The sequence below is a fragment of the Papio anubis genome, unplaced genomic scaffold (genome assembly GCF_008728515.1).
Source record: "Papio anubis isolate 15944 unplaced genomic scaffold, Panubis1.0 scaffold250, whole genome shotgun sequence".
In the NCBI taxonomy this organism is placed as follows: Eukaryota; Metazoa; Chordata; class Mammalia; order Primates; family Cercopithecidae; genus Papio; species Papio anubis.
In genome coordinates, this window is record NW_022162568.1 from 4221 (window position 1) to 24713 (window position 20493).

At 57.4% G+C, this 20493-nt stretch overlaps 2 protein-coding genes across 2 annotated transcripts; one reads left to right on the top strand and one right to left on the bottom strand.

The window, feature by feature from the left end:
* Positions 1–1236: 1236 nt before the first annotated feature.
* Positions 1237–13601, top strand: LOC101016863 (AP-2 complex subunit alpha-2-like). The gene is made up of 8 exons (XM_031661794.1): positions 1237–1442; positions 4678–4760; positions 7466–7555; positions 8964–9087; positions 10184–10300; positions 10412–10481; positions 11230–11364; positions 11963–13601. The coding sequence occupies exons 1-8, from the start codon at positions 1252–1254 to the stop codon at positions 12038–12040; spliced, it is 888 nt and encodes a 295-aa protein (XP_031517654.1). The 5' UTR covers positions 1237–1251; the 3' UTR covers positions 12041–13601.
* A 610-nt stretch (positions 13602–14211) lies between these two features.
* On the bottom strand, positions 14212–18651 carry LOC116272900 (mucin-6-like). Its single transcript, XM_031661795.1, has 3 exons — positions 17146–18651; positions 15281–15383; positions 14212–15002 (listed from the first exon to the last, which is right to left on the bottom strand). The coding sequence occupies exons 1-3, from the start codon at positions 18590–18592 to the stop codon at positions 14825–14827; spliced, it is 1728 nt and encodes a 575-aa protein (XP_031517655.1). The 5' UTR covers positions 18593–18651; the 3' UTR covers positions 14212–14824.
* Positions 18652–20493: the final 1842 nt, after the last annotated feature.

A 20493-nucleotide genomic window follows, 5' to 3' on the forward strand; every position in this document is an offset into this window, starting at 1 on the left:
GCTCCGAAGGTCAGGCCACTGGGGCATTGCTGGGGAGCCTGCTGCCCTGTTGGATGGGTAAGCATGCAATGAACTGCGCGGCTGCTTGTGCCTGTTGTGGGACTTTAATCATGAGATCATAGGCGCTCTTTCCTTGTGCCTTTGCCCAGGATCAAAGAGCAATTACTGGGGCCAGGTGTGGTGCCTCACGCCTGGAATCCCAACACTTTGGGAGGCTGAGGTGGACGGATCACCTGAGGTCAGGAGTTCAAGACCAACCTGGCCAACATGGTGAAACCCCGTCTCCACTAAAAATACAAAAATTAACCGGGCATGGTGGCGGCCACAGCTACTTGGGAGGCTGAGGCGGGAGAATCGCTTGAGGTGGGGGTTGCAATGAGCCTGCACCATTGCACTCTATCCTGGGCAACAGAGTGAGAGTGTCTCAAAAAAAGCAAAAACAGAGACAGTCTCTTGCTGTGTTGTCCAGGCTAGTTTTAAATTCCTGGGCTCAAGCATTCCTTCTGCCTCAACCTTCCAAAGTGCTGGGATTACGTGAGGCACCACACCCAGCCAAAAAGTAGTTATTTTTAAAAAGTCTCTGTTCTGTAGACTTTTAGTGATTAATAATGATTTAACGATTAAACTAATAATGTGCCCGAGGAGCCTCGCTCTGTCGCCCAGGCTGGAGTGAGTGGCGTGATCTCGGCTCACTGCAAGCTCCGCCTCCCGGGTTCACGCCATTCTCCCGCCTCAGCCTCCGGAGGAGCTGGGACCACAGGTGCCGCCACCGCGCCCGGCTGATTTTTTGTATTTTTAGTAGAGACGGGGTTTCACCGTGTTCGCCAGGATGGTCTCCATCTCCTGACCTTGTGGTCCCCCTGCCTCAGCCTCCCAAAGTGCTGGGATTACAGGTGTGAGCCACCGCGCCCAGCCTGCATTATCTTATTTCTTAAACCATGTATTAATTTTTTATGTCTTTCGTGGCAAAATTTTTCTGAGATTTTTTTCATTCAAATAGCATTTGTGAAAAAATGTCTTAGTAGGGTGTCTTGGTGAAATTATGACTAATGTTTTAAGTGCAGTTATCTTTAGGCTGGACTCTGGGATGTACTCAGGAAGTGGCTGTTAGCCCTCACTCTGGTCACTCACTGAGCCGTGTGCCGCCTGCCCCAGCCCCCCGGGAGTGCATGGCTGCCAAGCGGGCGCCGTGGGGGAGGATGTGCAGGTGTGAGCTGCCCGGGCCGGCCAGGCCAGGGAGGCTCTCTGCTGATGCTCTCCTTCCTTCTCTTCCAGTCTACGCCTTCTCCGTCGGCAGACCTGCTGGGTCTGGGGGCCGCCCCCGCCGCCCCTGCGGGCCCCCCACCCTCCTCCGGCGGCGGCGGGCTGCTCGTGGACGTGTTCTCAGACTCGGCCTCTGTGGTCGCGCCTCTCGCTCCTGGCTCCGAAGACAACTTTGCCAGGTAGTCAGGTTTCCTGAGTCCTGCAGACGGGCACGGGACTGCCGTGCCCCCTGACTTCCGGTGTGGCCGCGGCCAGCTGGACAGAGGTGGGCAGCGGAGTTTACCTCCCAAATTACTGCTTGGGGGAGAGAGTGGGAGCTGCTGTGTCGTGGGTGGGTTTGCTGTGTAACTCCCCTCAGAGCCTTGACTTGTGGACTGCAGTGTGCATTAGATAAAGGGCTGACATTCCTCTCAGGAGGAAAAGAGGACATGAAAGAAGCCACAGGGTCTGGCCGGCGGCTGTGTCCGATCATGCTTCAGCTGCTCTTTCTTTGAGTGTTGGTAAACACTCTTTGTAGCTACTCGTTTCCTCTCTTCGCCTCTTTCCTGTCTAGTTGGGCTGCTTTTCACTCTGACTTAAGCCGTCTTGTCTGTGTCTGGCCTGGAGGCCCAGTCTCTTGTCCTTGAGTTGCTCACTTGCCAAGTCCTCCTGTGAGGCCTGCCCTGCTCACACCTTCGGCCTCCACCCTGTGGTTGCCCCCGAGGGCAGCCTGTCTTTGCTGCTTGTCCTGCTCTAATTTCTGTCCAATGCATGGGCACCTCCCAGCTCCCCACATGCAGTGGTCTCTGCCAGCGTCTCCACGGTCTTCAGATCGTCCGTGCCAACTGCTTCCCCGGTGCGTGCTCTCCCCAGCCCTCTCTGCTGGGCTCATCAGCTGTGCATTCCCCTTGCTGGCTGCTCTCAGCTGTCTGCTTGTTTTCATGTCTGGTGGAGGTCTGAGGCGTCCCATTCCCGGAGTGGATGCCCGTTCCCCTCCCCACTTCCCTCCCCTCCCCTTCCCCGTTCCCCTCCCCCTCCCCCCCCCCCCCTCCCCCCTCCCCCTCCCCCACTGCCCTGTGGGTGGCAGCGGAGGTGCTGGTTTCTGTCTCAGATAGAGGTTAGAGAGCCTTTGAGGAATGGCCTTTTGGTCCCGCGTTTTGAAGACTGTAATAGAATTCTGGTGTTTTAAAATGTTTTTCAGTTCTTTGTATTCATGTTGCATGTGAGTTCTGTTTCCTGTTACGTGTTGGAAAAGGACTTAGGAGAGGCAGACCAGCGTGGCGTTTGGTGCAGATCGCCACTTGGGCTGAAAACAGTCTTCTTACTGCTCTTAGAGTCGCTGTGTTTGCGATTGAGAATCCAGGTTCCAGGGCTCTGGTGGTGGCCACTCCTCAGTGTCTTGGTGGCAGGAAGGGACCAGGGGCTGGGCAGTCCGTGGCAGCCGTGGCCCTTCCCTGCTGGGCACATGCCTGCCCCGTCTCCATACAGCTGTGCTGGGAGCTGCACATGGCCTTGTGCACGCCTCACATTGGGTGGCGCCGTCTCCAGCTGGCCGAGCGTTGGGGCTCTTGTGCATGTGGCCGTCTTGGCTTTGATCTGGCTACAGAGGGTCATCAGGTGTCTGCGTGTGTTTGGTGTAGATGGAGGCACAGAGTACCTGGGCGAGCCGGCTGCGGTGGCTGCTGGAACACGGCTCACAGGACAGGGCGGCTGCATTCTTGTGGCCTTGCAGAGTGGTTTGCATTTTCCCCAAAAATTCCTCCAGGCCAGGTTGTAGTTGGGATGACCTTTTAAAAAGCAAGCAACCAAGCAGAGACGCCGACCACGAGGGCCCCTCTGTCACGCCACGTTATGGGTGATCAGTCGGAGCCCCTCCCATGTCCTTGACAGATTTCGCTTTAAAGTGGCTTAGGCGAAACCACGAGTGTAAACTCCGTGGCCTCTTGTGTGGAGAGACCGTTGGCTGTGGGCAGAGCAGTGATCCCGGGGCACAGTGGACACCTCTCCCTCGGCCGGCTCCTCCTGTGAAGTGGCCTCGGCTTTGTTGGTGGCCGGCTGTGGCCGTCCTGGGTGAAGCGCAGTAGACGTGTTCCAGGCCGTGTTGTGGATGACCATCCTGTGTTGTGTGTTGGTTGGACCGCACTTGACTTTGGAAGCTTTGCATGTGGCTGGAGCTGGACCGGCAGCCTGCCGGGCTGTGCAGGGGGCGGCTGTGGCCTCCAGAGGTGTGTGCAGGGACTGCTGCCTCAGTGGCTCTTGTGGCTGCGGCAGGCTGGAGTGGGGCAGTGTGAGGCGAGCAGCGCTCTCCCAGCCCTGAGAGCAAGCCAAGGGCCGCCCGTCACTGTCCCTTGCTGTCTGTCTCTGCTTCCTCCGTCTTCTTCCTGGCCTGGTGTCCATATGGCAGGATGCCGATGAGCTGATCTTCAGGTCGGCAGCACTCAGACCTTCCAGGGTGGCAGCTGTGGTGCAGTTAGTGGAGACTGGGTGAGCGTAGGAATGGCTGACCTTGATCTCCTCGGCGTCAGCGCAGGTGGGTGTGGAGATTTCAGAATTAGGCTGCTGCCAGGCAGCATTTGCTTCTTAGGCACTGGGGTGGGTTGGGCGAGGGAGCGGCACCGTGAGCTCCTGCCTTCCCACCCTGTGGTCTGAATCAGTGCCACGTCCATCTCTGTGCTGGGTTCACCCAGGAGCCCTGTGCTGCTGCCCTGCCTCCCTCTCCTTGACTCTTTTGGATCCAGGTCACTGTGGAGTTATAGTTTCCTAGAGGAGGTCAGAAAACTTGAAGCTCTTCTGAGAGAAACACAAATGAAAACTAACCAATGCTATTTTATTTTCCCCCAACTCTGTGTAGTGTAGATAGGTGCCCTGTGGTGAGCAAAACCCTGGGCTCCCTGTGCAGTGTAGATACGAACCACGCGTGCGGCGAGAGGAGAGGCCAGAGGGGAGATGGGGGCGCCTAGGGCCCTGCAGGGCTGTGCTGCTGGTGGGTGGATGGCTGGGTGCCCTTGTGTGCGTGTGCATCAGCGGGGAGCAGCCAGGCTCTGATGGCGAGGCCCTCACTGGGTGGAAGTCCGGCACCCGTGTTGGATGGAGTCTGTGGCGTGGCCAGAAGCTGTGTGCATGCCTTCGCGCCCGTGTCCTGTCTGGGGCCGTGAGAGGCCGTTACACATGGACCAGCGTGTTCCTAGAAAGCAGCTGCACCAACTGCCTTCACAGGCCTCGCTGAAGCTGTGCCCGCGTCCCTGTGCCCTGCTCACTGTCCACCTGTGGCTATTTGTCAGGATGGTCCTTGGAATCTTTTTCCACTTTTTTCTTCCCTTGTGTCCCATAGAGGTTTTTCTGGCCTCCTCGTGCTATGAATTTTTTTCCAAAACAAACCCTTGTGTTTTCTGCGGGTGGCTTTGAGTGACACATATACTGTCCCTTTCCCCCTAGGTTTGTTTGTAAAAACAATGGTGTGTTGTTTGAAAATCAGCTGCTTCAAATTGGACTTAAGTCTGAATTTCGGCAGAATTTAGGTATGTGTTTTAATTACTTAATGAAACCCTCTCTCAGAACTCCCATAAGTCAGTAAGAAAGCAGCCCAATTAAAAAATGGGCAAAAGAACAGCCTGGGCAACAAATCAAGACCCCACCCCATCTCTACAACCAAAGGGGGCCGGGGGGAGGGGTGGGTGCAAAGTTGTTGAAAAGACGTTCTCCAGGGAGAATACAGGAATGCTCAGTAAGCACCTGAAAAGATGGACAAAGTCATGAAGGAAATGCCAGTCAAAACCACAGCGAGACACCACCTCAGCCCGCCAGGATGGCTTACGCCTGTAATCCCACAGCGAGACACCACCTCGGCCCGCCAGGATGGCTGTTATAAAACAAACAGGTAGCCTGGGCGGTGGCTCACGCCTGTAACCCCAGCATGTCGGGAGGCTGAGGCAGGCGGATCACTTGAGGCCAGAAGTTCGAGACCGGCCTGGCTAACATGGCGAAACCCTGTCTCTACTAAAAATACAAAAATTAGCTCTGCGTGATGGTGCATGCCTGTAGTCCCAGCCACTCGGGAGGCTGAGACAGGAGAATCACTTGAACCTGGGAGGCGGAGGTTGCAGTGACCGAGATCATGCCACTGCACTCCAGCCTGGGCAACAGAGTGAGACTCTGTAAATAAATAAACAGACTGGCCTGGTGGTCTGGTGACTTAGGCCTGTAATTCCAGCACTTTGGGAGGCCGAGGTGGGAGGATCACTTGAGCCCAGGTGTTTGAGACCAGCCTGCACAACATGGTGAGACCCCATCTCTACAAAAAATACAAAAATTAGCTAGATGTGGTGGTCCACACCTGTGGTCCCAGCTACTCGGGAGGCAGAGGGGGGAGGATCGCTTGAGCCCAGGCATTTGAGGCTGCAGTGAGCTGAGATCATGCCACTGCACTGCAGCCTGGGCAGCAGAGCGAGACCCTGTTGTTCGTTCATTCATTCATTCATAAATAACACATACATCAAAACAAACCTTGAAGGAAAAGGAGTGTCTGCAGGGCATGGTGACGTTGGAGCCTTGTGTGCCACTGGTGGGAGTGTATAGTCGTGCAGTTACTGTGGGAAGTTCCTCAAAACACAAAAGAAAGTGGAATTACTCTCACCCAAGCAGGTTCACGTCTGGGGACAGACCCCAGAGAATCGAAAGCTGGGTCTTAAAGAGGTACCTGTCCACCCATATCCATAGCAGCATTCACAATCCCCAGACGTTAGAAACAGCCCAGATGTTCATGGGTGGATGACTAGATAAGCAAAATGTGGTCCGTCGACGCAGTGGAATATTATTCAGCCATGAAACGGCAGAAAGGAATGAAATTCTGATGCATAAAACAGCACGGATGCACCTTGAGGACATGGTGCTCAGTGACACGGGCCAGACACAGGGACAAATCCTGTGTGGCTCCACTCATGCGGTCTCTAGAGCAGTGACTCCATAGAGACAGAACGTAGTTCGTGGGTGCCAGAGCGTAGGCCAGGGGGATGGGGAGTTGGTGTTTAATGGGGACGGAGTTCAGTTTGGGAAGATGAGAACGTTCTGGAGATGGTGGTGGCAGTGGCTGTGCAGTGTGGCTGCACTTCCTGCGTCCTTGTGTCCACCTAAATACGGCTAGGAAGGTGAATGTTAGGTTCTGTGTGTTTTACCACAATTTAGAAGAAGGACATAAAAAAGCCTTTGAGTGTTAAAAAACGCTGTGCATGGAACCCTGTGGCTACAGGGCCCCTGGCTGTGGACATGCCTCCTCTCAGTGCCTGCCTTGAGCCTCCTGAGGACTGCTCTGTCTCTCGCTTGTGAAAAACACGGAAAGAGTGTGAAAAAAGAGAATTAGTCGCTTGCCCACCGGGGATCTGTTAGAAAGTGAGGGTTGTCAGAGTAATTCTTGTAGGAAATGCTACATTGAAAACAGATGGTACTTGCAGTCCTGGTTTAAGTTTTTAAACTCTGGGCCGTGATAGCTTCAACTAGGTGTTGGTTTTGGTTTTTTAAATTGTGGGAGGAGTGATGCCAAACGGTTCACCCTTTTCAGAATATTCGAGGTTTCCTTTCTGAATTCAAGGGGCATACAGATGTTCACAAAGATTTGTTACTGTGATGTAAATAAAAACAGCGACACATCCAAAATGTGCACCAGTGCTGTGCGTGAGCCGCTGCCGTGAGGGCCCGTGTGCAGCACCAGTGCTGTGCGTGAGCCGCTGCCGTGAGGGCCCGTGTGCAGCACCAGTGCTGTGCTGGACGCAGGCCAGCCGGGTCCCCTGACGGGAGGCAGCCGGGGCCGGCCTGTGTTTACGTGTCGCAGACGTGGGGCAGGGCCGGCAGCGGCCTGTGTGATTGCGGCGTCCCTCGAGGCCCTTCCAGCTGTAGCCCAGCCTGCGGACAGGGCTTTCTGTAGGTCCTTCCCCGTGCATACGCGTGTGACCTCATCCATCCCGTGTGAGTGTAAAGGAGGGGCCGAGAGAGGAGGGTGCTGGAGGGCAGAAGTTACCTGAGTGGAGGAGATACCCCGCCCGTTTCCAACACTGGTGTGCTCGTTCTAAAACTGGAAAAAATTTGTTCTTAATTTTAACAAGAGTCGTGCATCACAACAGTGAATTTTGATTCAGCTGAAGATTTGGGGGGGGCTCTTGTTTTTCAGTGTAAATATTCAGGGTAAGTGTAAAATGATGTGTGTGAAAAAAACGGTTTTGTTTCCTTCTAGGCCGGATGTTTATCTTTTATGGTAATAAGACCTCCACGCAGTTCCTAAATTTTACTCCAACACTCATCTGTTCAGATGACCTTCAGCCTAATATCCTTGGTTTCATTGCCCCCATGCCCACAGACAGCATAATGTGGGACTTAGAGGAGGCTTCTGAGGAAGTTTTTCGGTTTTCTTATTTTGTTAAAATAGCAAGATAATTCCAGATGCTATATGAAAGTCAGGCAATCGCAGTCTGCCTGTGGTGTTGGGCAGCAAAAAGAAAACAGGCAATCTTCCATATTGAAGTGTCAGTTTTTGATAATGCATCTAAAAATACTGTGCACAAGTCTCTTCCCTTCCATTTGGCTAGTTTGAGTCCCTTTGTTTTTCAGCTGGTCTCACCCCCCTGTGACATTGTCTTTAAATCCCTCCTCTCTGAAGCCTCACAGAGCTGCTGCTTGCAGAGCATGGGAGGCGCCGGCGGGGACTGGAGCACGGTGCGCACACCCCAGCCGAGCTTGTGTGTGCTTCTGGCAGAGCTTTTAGACTGACGATTTTCCCTTCATAATGCCAGAAGTGTTACTAGAACTTTCCCAGCTAAAAGAGGGAGATGCTAACGTCTCTTCCTGTAAGGATAGGCCCACCGAGTAGAGTTAGCGTGAAGACCCCAGCTTGACCAGAAACAGTGACACCTGGGGGTTTATGAGACCTGAGTGAAGCAACATCGTCCTTGCCACTGGCTGGTCTGTGTTCATTTTAACATGAGCACGTTGTAATGCAGACTGTTCAAGCTAACTGTTTCAAAACAGTCATTAAAAATACACATGTAGGATCACGTGTATTAAAGACTTCGTTGAGAATCCGGAGTGGAAGCTGACTCCTACTGTGCCCCTCTTTAGGGGTCTCTCCCTCGGGGTCCGCTTGGCTCGAGGCAGCAGCGAGCCCATCAGCTGAGTGGCCGGCAGCACACGACCCAGAGGGTAGGCGAGGCCTGCACCCTGCTGCCTCCTGCACCCAGCTTTGCTCGTGTCGCTGTTTCTTCAGGAGAGGCTGTAGGCAAACGCTTGTTTTCCAGCATGAAAACAACGCTGGTCCCAGCAAGGCGGGCTCTTTTCTGAGTCTCGCTGTCTCAGGAGCCTGCTATTCCCAGGATTCTTGAAGTTTTCCTGCCCTACTAAGCACCAGTTTCTGCTAACGGCGACAAAAATTGTGTGTGTAAGAACCAGAGCCGAGGCTCACAGAGTGAAAACAGATAAGGAGAACAGCCAGTGTATAGTCTAAGCGACTTTTTAAAATGGAGGAGCCGTTTTGGAAGCGTGAGAAGCAAACAGTGTTTTGAGGATTGTCTGGGTGGAAGGGCAGGGCCGGGTGGTGTGGCCGCCCCTTGACCCCGTAGCTGGTGGTCCTGGAGCGTGGTGAGTGTGCTCGCCTCCACGGGTCCTGCCGGGGCTCTAGCCCGGCCCGTTTCCGCTTCTGCCGCTGGGGCTTGCTTGGCTGGATTCCTTAACGCACACACACCTGAACCTGCAGACCAAGCCCGTGGACCCGACCGTGGAGGGGGGTGCGCAGGTGCAGCAGGTGGTCAACATAGAGTGCGTGTCTGACTTCACGGAGGCGCCAGTCCTCAACATTCAGTTCAGGTAAGAGCCATCTGTGCGCCCCGGGCCAAGGATTGTGTGGGCGCCTGAGCTGTGTGCCTGGGCTCCATGACTGTGCCCCCATGTCCTTCCTGAGGGGACCCAGGGCATGTGGGTACTCATGGTGCATGGATGCGACCTGAGCTGTTGCTGCCCTCAGCTCTGCAGAGCGCAGGAAACAAGGGGAGGTGAAGCCCTGGGCTGTGGGATGGCAGGTGGCAGCTCCCACATGGGGCCTTGCTAGGATCTTTCTGGGCACAACGGAGCCTACCTCATGGGGTAGCAGACAGCCAGGGCCACATGCCACCTGCCTGGCTTGGTACCAGACAACAGCTGCGAGGTGAAGGCGGCTGGCTTCCTTCGGACCCTGGCCTGAGGGGTGCGTTTTTTGCACAGTTGGACTCAGATCATACCACTTTGCTTATTTTTTAAAAGCATGAGATTTTCCTGTTGCAACTGTTGATTACTCTCACTTTTCAGTGGCTACAATAGCGTGTACACGGTCAGCGCGTACCCTGCTGGGTGTCTGCAAGGTTCTGAATGTTGAGAAAAGCACACTTGCTAACATTAAAAATACAGTGAACTTAAGGATTGTATACCGTAGAATTTGGGGACATAGACATGCAAATTTTTGTTTCATTCTTTGTGCAAATGCCTTTGCCTTTTTAAAGAAAAAAAAATCACACTATTTGCACAGACTTGGAGTTCTGAGAAACAGATAAATGGGGAGAAGTGAGGCACAGGGGCGTCCTGCCTGTGTACGTGGCCCTGGCCTATCCTGTCTGTGGGTGACACTGTACACTGAGCCACACATGGTCTGTGGAGACTCAAGGCTCGGCTCCCCACGCTCTGGTGGGTGGCGGTAGGTGGGGGCGCTTCTCACTCCAGGCTCTTTTCCGGCCCCTGGGGCTCTCAGAGGAGGAGCTGACGGTCCCTCGGCAGAGGAGGAGCTGACGGTCCCTCGGCTCTTTCCCGGCCCCTGGGGCTCTCAGAGGAGGAGCTGACTGTCCCTCGGCAGAGGAGGAGCTGACGGTCCCTCGGCTCTTTCCCGGCCCCTGGGGCTCTCAGAGGAGGAGCTGACTCTCTCTCTCTGCTGCAGGTATGGGGGCACCTTCCAGAACGTGTCTGTGCAGCTGCCCATCACTCTCAACAAATTCTTCCAGCCGACAGAAATGGCTTCTCAGGATTTCTTTCAACGTTGGAAGCAGTTGAGCAAGTGAGAAACCTGTTGTGCTCTAGGGGTCGGGGGTGGGGATGGGGGTCATTTGAACAGATGGGCTTTGGTCTCTGGCCTGGCTGAGAAACTCGCCTTTGCTGTTTCTCACAGTCCACAGCAGGAGGTGCAGAACATCTTCAAAGCAAAGCACCCAATGGACACAGAAGTCACCAAAGCCAAGGTAGGGCATCTGGAGGGACGGCCCCGGGGACACGCTGCCCGCAACCCAGCGCCAGGGTCTGGAGGGACGGCCCCGGGACACGCTTGCCCAAGAACTCCAGCCAGGGTCTGAGGACGGCCCTGGGACGGCTGCCTGGGCACTCCAGGGCCAGGTCTGGAGGGCCGCTTGCTGCAAACTCCAGCCCAGGGTCTGGAGGGACGGGCCGGGGACGGGCTGCCTGCACTCCAGCCGCCAGGGTCTGGAGGGCCAGCTGCCTGCCACTCCAGCTGTGTCTTGGAGGGATGGCCCCGGGGATACTCTACCCGCTGTACTCCAGCCTGGTGGGTCTGAGGGCTGCTGCCTGCCACCTAGCCAGGGTCTGGAGGGACGGGCTCTGGGGACAGTCCGGTGACTCCAGCCAGGGTCTGAGGGATGGGCCCTCGGGGATTCCAGGTGCTGTCACTTACCCAGTGCCAGGGTCTGAGGGCTGCTGTTCAAGCGCACTCCAAAGTGCCCAGGGTCTGGAGGGATGGCCCTGGGACACGCCCCGGGCCATCCAGCCAGGATCTGGGAGGGGGACGGGCCTGGGACGCCTACTCACACTCCAGCACCAGGGTCTGGAGGGCTGCTGCCTGCTACGAGCCAGGATCTGAGGGTCGCCCGGGGACGCGGCTGCCCACAACCCAGCGCCGGGGTCTGGAGGGATGGCCCTGGACATGCTGCCTGTGACCCCGCTCCAGGATCATCATTCTCCTGTTTCTTTGGACAGATCATTGGATTTGGTTCCGCACTTCTTGAAGAAGTTGATCCTAATCCTGCGAATTTCGTGGGAGCTGGAATCATCCACACGAAAACCACCCAGATCGGATGCCTGCTACGCCTGGAGCCGAACCTGCAAGCCCAGGTCAGGCCCTCAGGAAATGGCTGAACACACTTGAGTTGCTTTTTATTCTGGCACAATGTACATGGTGAGATGTGTAGCTCTTTAGTGCAGTTCGGTCAGTTTTGATAGATGTTGTGTGCCCGTTTAACCACCACCCTGTCGATACATGGTTGCGTCCCAGTCTCCCCACAGCTGGCCACCTGGAGCATCGTCCCGCCACAGAGCAGCCCGGCCCTGGGCGGTGGCTCTCCCAGCTGTTCCTCTCTGTCACCGCGTTGTTCCTTCTCGCCACGTCCCATTCTGTCGACAGACACCTGTCTCCGTTTCACTCGGGCGGCACCCAGGAATGCCGCTGCTGCCCAGGGCCTGTGTGTGGTTAGCGCTACAAGAAGCTATGCCACTTCACACTCCCGCCAGCTATGTACGAGGCGCCAGGCGCTCCCGTGCCAGCCCTCAGTTTTCATGCTGACTGTGTGGTGCTCAGGCCTCTGCCAAGCTGTGGGTGCCCCCAGAGAGTGGTCCCTGGGCGTGGCCCACAGGGTTCTGCATGGCGGGTCCTGGACCCGAGGGCTGTGTGAGCCTTGGCATGCCCGCTGACCCGCTGCGCTCTCCGTTTCAGATGTACCGGCTCACGCTGCGGACGAGTAAGGAAGCCGTTTCTCAGAGATTATGTGAATTGCTGTCCGCGCAGTTTTAGTCTTGAGGATGGAAGACCAGGCCCGTGTGTCTTGCGTTGTCTTCGTCTGTGCCGTTTGTCTTCGTGGCCGTCCTGCAGATGAGCACCCCCGCTGCCCCAGACCTCCCCACTTTGGGCTGGACAGGAACACACGTGTGTGGCTCAGGAAGAAAAGCTCAGCCTGGACTGCGGCAGCCACGGCAGAAGGTGGATCTTGGGATCAGTTTTTATAAAAATCAAGACAGTTCTGTGGTTAAATCTACAAATTAAAGGGAAATTAGAAGTTGGCGTGAACGTGGCGTTTGTGGGAGTGTCACTGAGATGGCCCGTGCTGCCACCCACCCGCCTCGGAGCCTCTGGGAGCAGCAGTGCCGCTCCATGTGGCGTGGGCTGAGCCTTGGTGTGTGGCTGTTCTGGCGGCTGCACACCTGGCATCGTCCTGGGCCCTTGGGAGGAGCACGGCCGTCCCTGGTTTTGCTGCAGTCCCAGCTGGACAGTTTTCCCAGGCAGGATTTTAATCTGGACTTCAGAAGCATTTGTATTTGTAATGACTTCTGGCCAAACCGCGTGTCCTGGCTGGATGTAATTGTTTTCCCAGCTCCTGTTCGTGGAGGGCATCTGTTTTGCTCCTGCAGTCCCCGAGGCCTTAGATGTGCAGCCAGGGAAGGAGCGTCCTGCTGGCCCCGCGGGGCCCCCAGGACTCCGGGGTAAAGCGTGGGCTGGTGGCTCAGACTCAGGTGTGCTCGTCTCTCTCCTGTCAAGAGTGGGTGTCCCCAGGCCACGGTGCAGGCTCGAATGCTTCCACTGGCCCCGTCCAGTCATCCCTGGAGGGGTTGTGGAGGAGGGAAGCCTCTGTGTCATCAGGAAGTGAAGGGGCCATGGGCCACACACTGTGTGCCACCTGCGGCTTGTGTCTCGCCTGTCGTCTGGACTCAGCACCCAGGCTGCACGTCTGACACCTGAGAGGCGAGAGAGTGGGGCTGGCCTAGGAGCCAAGGCTGGGGCCCTGTGCTCTGTCCCCAGGACGGTGGCCTTGTTTGTCCTAAACACACCCAGCATGGGTTCCGGCTTCCTGACATGCTGTGGAGGCAGGGAGGGTGGGTGGCCACATGTGCTTGAGCCTGGCCCTCAGCCACCTGCTCCACGGGTCCCTGGGGCAGCTGCACGGGCTCATGGACCCATCAGGTCTCCACAGCTCCCCTGCAGTGTGTGCAGCCCATGATGTCTGTGACTCTCCTTCCAGCGTGTCGGACTTTGATCACAGGATAGCCATGTCGGTGGCGTGCGCCTCTTGCACTGGCCATTCTGGGTCTGGCGGTGCCAGGTGTCATGACACGCCGCGCTGGGCTTGTGCTGCAGCTGGGTGGTGTGGCCCTCATTCTTGTGTTCCAGCTGCTGGGCAGTGCTCTGCCCGTGTGCTGCGCCTGCCGGCTGCGTGTGCTGCCGTGGATCTCCTGCATCCCTTGACCCCTCCCGCCATCAGAGGAAAGGCTGCTCCCCGAGGCACCACTTCCCTGTGTGGCTGCAGAGGGGCCCTCAGTGTGGCACTCCTCGTCAAAGAAAAATAAAGGCTAGAACAGCACCCCAGATCGTGCGCTTTCTTTGGGGGGAAAGCATCCCACGTAACCCTCAGCTCCCCGGGGGCCGTGTGAGGCACAGACCCCAAAGTCCCTGGCCTGTCCTTCGGCACGTGGGCTCACAGGCAGTGGGCATCAGAAAGTGACCTGCCCTTTGCTCTGCCAGTTTGATTCTGGGCGTGTGGTGGAATTTTTTGGGACTCAGGTCATGCGGGAACCCCTCCAGCCTGGCCTCAGGGCTCCCCGCTGTACAGTGTGTTGGGGTGCAGCCCAGGGCTCCCTCCTGGGGAACAGGCCTGCCAAACCACGTGGGTATGAGGAGGCTCCGTGGGGGATCCTCCTGTTGATCTGACTACAGAAGGGGCTCTCGGGCAGATGGGGGTGGCCCCTGGAGGACGGTGGGCTTCGCCAGAGATGGGACAGTCCTGGTGGAGGGAGGGCAGGGGCCCAAGGCCAGAGGCAGCTTCTTTTCCCAGCCCAGACCCTCCTGGGGGCAGCCCCGCCCAACCTCAGATCCCAGGGGCCCACAGGATGCAGGTGTGGGTCGGGTGCCTAATGTCTAAGGGACTGGGGAGAGGCAAAAGCAGGGCTCAAGCGCTCAGGGACCAGCCTCTGTGCCTTGACAAGAACCAGTTTATTTGGAGTCTCTGGCCGGGTGACGCCCTCTCCCGAGGACAAGCTGCTGGGGACAGGTGTGGTGCTGGCCGGGGCCTTCTGCCTGGCTGGGAGCGGGGGTGGCTGCCCTGCCCTCGCTGCCACCCTCTGCCCTCCCTAACTCTGGGGAGCTCCTCTTCTCTGTGTCGGTGGCTGCCTGGGCCTCTTGCCCCCATCTCGGCACAGGTCCTGACGGGTCTGGTCCAGCGCCTGCTCTGGCCTCATCTGCAGGGTTCTGGGCGTAGCAGGGCTGGGGCCAAGTTCAAGGGCTGGGAGGTGTTGGATGGCAGACAGGTGGTCGGGAGTGCCCTGTGTGCCTGGGAGGGTGCGTGGCCACTGCCCGCCTCAGTCCCTCTCTGCTGGCTCAGGGTCTGCAGGGGTGTGGTGGTCTGGGCCTCTGCTTGGCAGCCCCTCTCCCACCGGTGCCCCAGGTGAGCCACGGCCGGGGGCACTTGCGGGCAGGCCTGGTGACCAGGAAAGCAGCTGCCGGCACAAGTGGGAGGGGGGCCGGTGGGTGTTTGTCCTGTCTGTCATCTGCAGTCCTTCAGCCCCAGGAGAGCGGGCAGCGACCCTGCTAGGCTCCACAGGCCACAGAGCTGCACTCGCAGCGGCTGAACACCTGCAGGGTGAGTACGAGCTGCTGGCCAGGCGCGCTGGGGTCTGGGCAGGGCAGCTCCACCTGCTGCTCATAGGAGTGGAGGGGGCGGCAGCAGCCGCAGTGGGCGTCCACCTGCTGGGTGATGGTGTTGTAACTGCCGAGAAGCCAAGACAGAGCAGGGTCACGGGTGCTGCAGGGGCATAAGGCCCCTCCCTCCCCAGGGCAGCTGCTCCACAGAGGCCTGGACCTCCCTGCTGAGCTCCTGGCTCACAGGGGCCAAGGCCGGTGTTGGGCAGATAGAGCGCAGAGTGGCTAACCTGACGGGGCAGCAAGCGCCTGGGTGGGGAGCCCGAACCTGCCCTGGTGCCTCTCTGGGGTGGGGTTGTGAGCACCTTGCTGGACGTGGGGCAGGCCTCCCGCCTGTGGACTCACCTGGCGGCAGAAATGCAGGTGCCCTCACAGCGGGTTACCGTCACGTTCGCCGTGCATCCCTTGAACGTGATCTCCTCCTGCTGCTCCTGCACGCTGCAGACCCCTGGGAGCCAAGTGGACGGTCAGCAGCGCTCAGGGTGGACATGGAGCGAGGAGGGAGGGAAGCCCTGGCTAGAGACCGGGGTCCCCACCTGTCTCTGAACTCTCCTGCCCAAGGTGTGGTCTTCCTTTGTGGAGCCCCACAGAGCTCAGACCTCAGCCATACCCAAAGGCAAAGGCCAGCAGCATCCTAGTTTGTTTTTTCCCCTCAAAGTCGCTCTGCTGGAGTCCATCAAGGTAGAGAATTTTCTCAGTGGACTCAGCAGATACTGAGCCCTGGGCCTGTGTGAGCCACCCCTGGGCCCCAGCTTCCCTGATGCCCCACCCCAGGCCTCGACACCGACCTGTGGGCATGGGTCTCTCTGGTTGGCTGGACCCAGGACCTGCAGGGGGGCCGAGGACACCGTGTCAGTGACGCCAGGGGGGGACAAGTGGTGTCGTGGGAGCTCCATGTGCCCCAGCTGGGGAGGAGGGAAGTGGAGCAGGCCCCGTGGTCTGGGCTCCTGGAAGGGGCGGGGTGGGGAACCGTGTGGAAGGCCCAGACAGCCAGCCTCAGTGAGAGGCCTGGGCACGTGGCAGGCAGCACGGAGCAGGGTGGACTGATGCAGGCAGTGGCAGCATCGGCATTAGAAACCGCCACTGCGGAGTGTGGGTTAAAGTGGAAAAGGAGTCCTGGGGTAAAGGCTGGACTCTGCTGCCTGTGTGCCCTCCCCTGGCTGTGCCCAGCTTCATTTCCTGGCCACAGAGAAGACAGGTCGCCTGGAACCTACCTGCCCGCTGCAGAGAGCTTTCTCCAGGAGGGGGCAGGACTATGTGTGCCTCCACAGGCCCTGCCGTCCCCAGCTGCCCTCCCCTCCTAGATGGTTCCTGCTCCCTCACCTCTGCTTCTTGGGGTCACCTCCCCGGTTACAGCTTGCACCCAAGTCCTGGTCTCAGGGAGGGACCCAAACCAAGATTCCCTCAGCCTGCAGCAATGAGCTGCTACCCACGTGAGAGACCACGAAGCCAACCGTGGCGTTGCCACCTGGTGGAGGTCGATGCATGCGAGGGACCCAGTCCCTGGGTGGTTGCTGTGAGAGGAACACCCAGGAGGGAAGTGAGGGACATCCCTGGAACGTGAGGTTAGGTGGATGTGGACGAGGCCTGAGGTGTGTTCTGTCTCCAGGCATCCCATGGCCTGGGGAGCAGTGGACTCGCTCATAGGCATGAGACCAGGTGGAGGCCGGGAAGAGCCGTGGCCCGGAGAATTGGCATGAGTACCAAGGAGCAGGCGCCCTGGTTGCCAGGTCCAGCTTCACCTTCAACAGGTCCTTCGGGGCGAGGCAGGGGCTGTGCCGGACCTTTATGTCTCTTTCTGCACTTGGAGGAAGGGCTGTGCTGCTTGAACCCTGGGGTCCGGCCAGCCCTGACATCCTCTGAGCACCCAAAGGGGCAGCCGGGGAAGTCTTTTGGCAGGTATCACTCTGAGGGGAGGCCAGGAGTGCAGCAGTGACCGGGGCATGAGTGAGCCAGTGCAGGGAAAGGTCAAGGTTAGCTGGGGAAAGGCCAACGGGGAGGCCGGACACTTGCTTGGCCAAGAAAGCATTGGCATAGAGGGTGCCCAAGAGAGGAGAGGGGAAAAACCCATTAGGCGTGTAGGGAAGGTGGGGAACAGGCATGTGGTCCTGGGATCATAGGACCATGAGGGGTAAACTGAGGCAGTGGCTGCCTGGGAGTCACGAGCACAGAGGTGAGGCCAGCAGGAGGGCCACAGAGATGCCACTTACCAGGTGAGGTGGGCGTAGGTGTCCTGAGAGAAGATACCGGGGCAGAAGCAGGGGCGCTTCCATGCGCAGTGAGGGAGCTGGTCAGGAACTGCGTGGTAGGCAGTGAGGTGGGACCAGGGTGCCTGGTGGTAAGGTTGGTGAGTGGAGAGCTAGGGATACCCGTCACCCCCGAGGTGAGTGACACAAAGCCTGACGTGGGAACTCGGGTGGTGAGAGAAGTGGACCGCGAGGTAGTGGACTGAGAGGAGAAGGCAGGGGCGGTGTGGGTGCTGGCCGTGGTCCTGGGCGTGGACGGAAATGCAGCGGAGCTAGAGGCTTGGTGACTGGATGGGGTGGGAGACACAGTAAGAGTGGATATGGGGAGTAGAGCAGAGGGGGTGAAAGGAGAGGAGATAGTGTGGGGGAGAGAGGCCCTAATGGTGGTAGAGGCAGCTGGAGAAGAAGGAAAAAGAGGAGATGCAGACCCTGATGCAGTTGTGGGATGAGTGAAGAACAAGGAGTGTGAGCTCGAGCTCAGGGTTGTGGAGTGCACGGGGGTGGACACGACAGAGGAAGATGTACCAGCTGAAGATGAAGTCTGGGGAGAGGAGTGGGAGGAAGGTACATGAGAAGAAACAGAAGACTGGGCAGAAGGAGTGGGAGAAAATGAGGAGGACAGCTCATTAGTTGTAGAAACAGGAGTGGTTGCAGAACTGAAGTGGGGGAGTTGTGTGGTGGCAGAAGGTGGTGACGGTGGCCTTGAGCTAGAGTTCGGAGGCCACCAAGAGGAGGAGGATATGAAGGAAGAAGAGGCTGTGGTTGTGCTGAATGAGCTGTGGGCTTGGCTGGTCCCACTGGTAGTCACTGTCATTGATGGGGCTGTGTGGGTGGACCCTGTGGCCTTGACCGTTGTCGGTGGAGAAATGGTGCCTGTTGGCATTGTAGGGATGGAGGAGAAAGTGGACATCTCTGGGAGGATAGGGGTGATGACTGTGTGAGTAGTTGGAGTCACCAAGGAGGTGGAGAAAGGTGGAACGTGAGTGGGAAGTGTGGTCTGAGGGTGTGATGGGGTTGGATAGGTAGTGGTGATCTTGAAGGATGTTGCAGTCATAGGACCTGTGGAAGAGACGGGACTGCTCCCTGTAGGTGGGGAGTGTGTGGTGAAGGGTGTGGGTAGCCTGCTGCTGGTGGCCGAGGTGGTGTGGGCCACAGGGGTGCCGGTTCCTGTACTGGTGGGGTTGGGGGTGATGGTGGTAGAAGTTGGGGTGACTTGAGGATGGTGTGTGGAGGAAGTGTGTGAATGTAGGGATGTAGAGGTTTTGGCTGTGCTGAATGAGCTCGGGGCTTGGCTGGTCCCACTGGTGGTTGCCGTCATTGGTGGGGCTGTGTGGGTGGACCCTGTGGCCTTGACTGTTGTTGGTGGAGGAATGGTGCCTATTGGCACTGAGTGGATGGAGGAAGTGGACATCTGCGCGTGGGTAGGGGTGATGACAGTGTGAGTAGTTGGAGTCACCAAGGAGGGTGGAGAAAGATTAGGCGTGAGTGGGAAGTGGTCTGTGAGGGTGTGATGGGTTTGGTGGTAGTGGTGATCTTGAAGGATGTTGCCAGTCACTTAGGACTTGTGGAAGAGGCAGTGCTCTCTCTGTAGGTGGGAGTGTGTGGTGAAGGTTGTGGGTAGCCTGCTGCTGGCCCGGTGGGTGTGGAGCCACAGGGGTGCGGTTCCTGTACTGAGTGGGTTTGGGAGGTGATGGTGGTAGAAGTTGGGGGTGACTTCAGGGTGGTGTGTGGAGGAGGTGTGTGAATGTAGGGATGTAGAGGTTTTGGTTGTGCTGGAATGAACTACGAGGTGCCCAGCTGGTCCCACTGGTGGTCCTGCCGTCATTGAGGTGGGAGGCTGTGTGGGTGGGACCCTGTATGCCGGCCGTTGTTGGTGGAGGGAATGGTACTGTTGGCGTTGAGTGGATGGAGGAGTAGAAGTAGACCTCTATTGCATCGGTAGGAGTGAGTGACTGTGAGTAGTTGCAGTGCAGGAGGTGGAAAGGTGGAAACGTGGAAGTGGGAAGTGTGGTCTGAGGGTCTTGATGGGTTTTGGATGGGTATTGGTAGTCTTGAAGGATGTTACAGTCTTGGGACTTGAGGCGGTACTCTCTGTAGGTGGGGAGTGTGTGGTGAAGAAGGGTGTGGGTAGCCTGCTGCTGTTGGCCCGTGGTGCCTGGAGCCCTGGGGTGCGGTTCCTTGCTGGTAGGTTTGGGGTGGTGGTGGTTGAAGTTCAGAGGTAACTTCAGGATGGTGTGTGGAAGAAGTTTTGTGAATGTAGAGATGTGGAGGTTTTGGCTGTACTACAGATGAGTTGAGGAGCTTAGCTGGTCCCACTGGTGAGTAGCTGTCATTGGTGGGGCTGTGTGCGTGGATGCTGTGGCCTTGACTGTTGTCACTGGAGGAATGGTTCCTGTTGGCCCTGAGGGGATGGGAGGAGAAGTGAACACATAGCGTGGGTAGGGGTGGTGTGGTTCGAGTCACCAAGGAGGTCAGAGAAAGGTGGAGGCGTGAGTGGGAGGTGTGGTCTGAGGGTGTGATGGGGTTTGGATAGCTAGTGGCGGTCTGGAAGATGTTGCGATATGGGACCTGTGGAAGGAATGGGAGATACTCCTGTAGGTGGGGGGAGTGTGTGAAGTGAAGGGTATGGAGTGTGTGTGGCCACACCTGCTGCTGGTGGCCCGGTGGTGTAGGCCACAGGGGGTGCGGTTCCTGTACTATGGTAGGATTGGGGGTGATGGTGGTAGAAGTTGGGGTGACTTAGGATGTGTGTGGGCCAGTGTCCTTGGGATGCTTAGAGGTTTGGCTGGTGCTGAATAGGCATGTGTGTGCTTAGCTGGTCCCACTGGGTGTTGTTGCTATGTGGGCGGGGCTGTGTGGAATGGACCCTGGTGCTTGACCGTTGTTGGTGGAGGAATGGTCCCTGTGGCACTGGAGTGGATGGAGGAGAAATGCGACATCTGTGTGTGTGGAGGTAGGGGGTGATGACAGTGTGAGTAGTTGGAGTCTGGGGAGGTGGATAAGGTGGAACATATGAGTGGAAAGAGAAGTGTGGTCTAGGGGTTGTGATGTGGTTGGATAGGTGGTGGTCGTCTTGAAGGATGTTGCAGTGTGGGACCTGTGGAAGAGATGGGGTTACTCCTGTAGCTGCAGAGGAGTGTGTGAAATTGAAAGAAGGTGTAGGTGGCATTTCTGGCTGCTGGTGCTGAGAATTGGGTGTGGAGTACAGGGTGCAGTTATTCTGGAGTGGGGTTGGGGGTGATGGTGGTAAAAGTTGGAGTGACTACAGTATGGAGTGTCGAAGAAGCATGTGTGTGTCGGGATGTAGAGGTT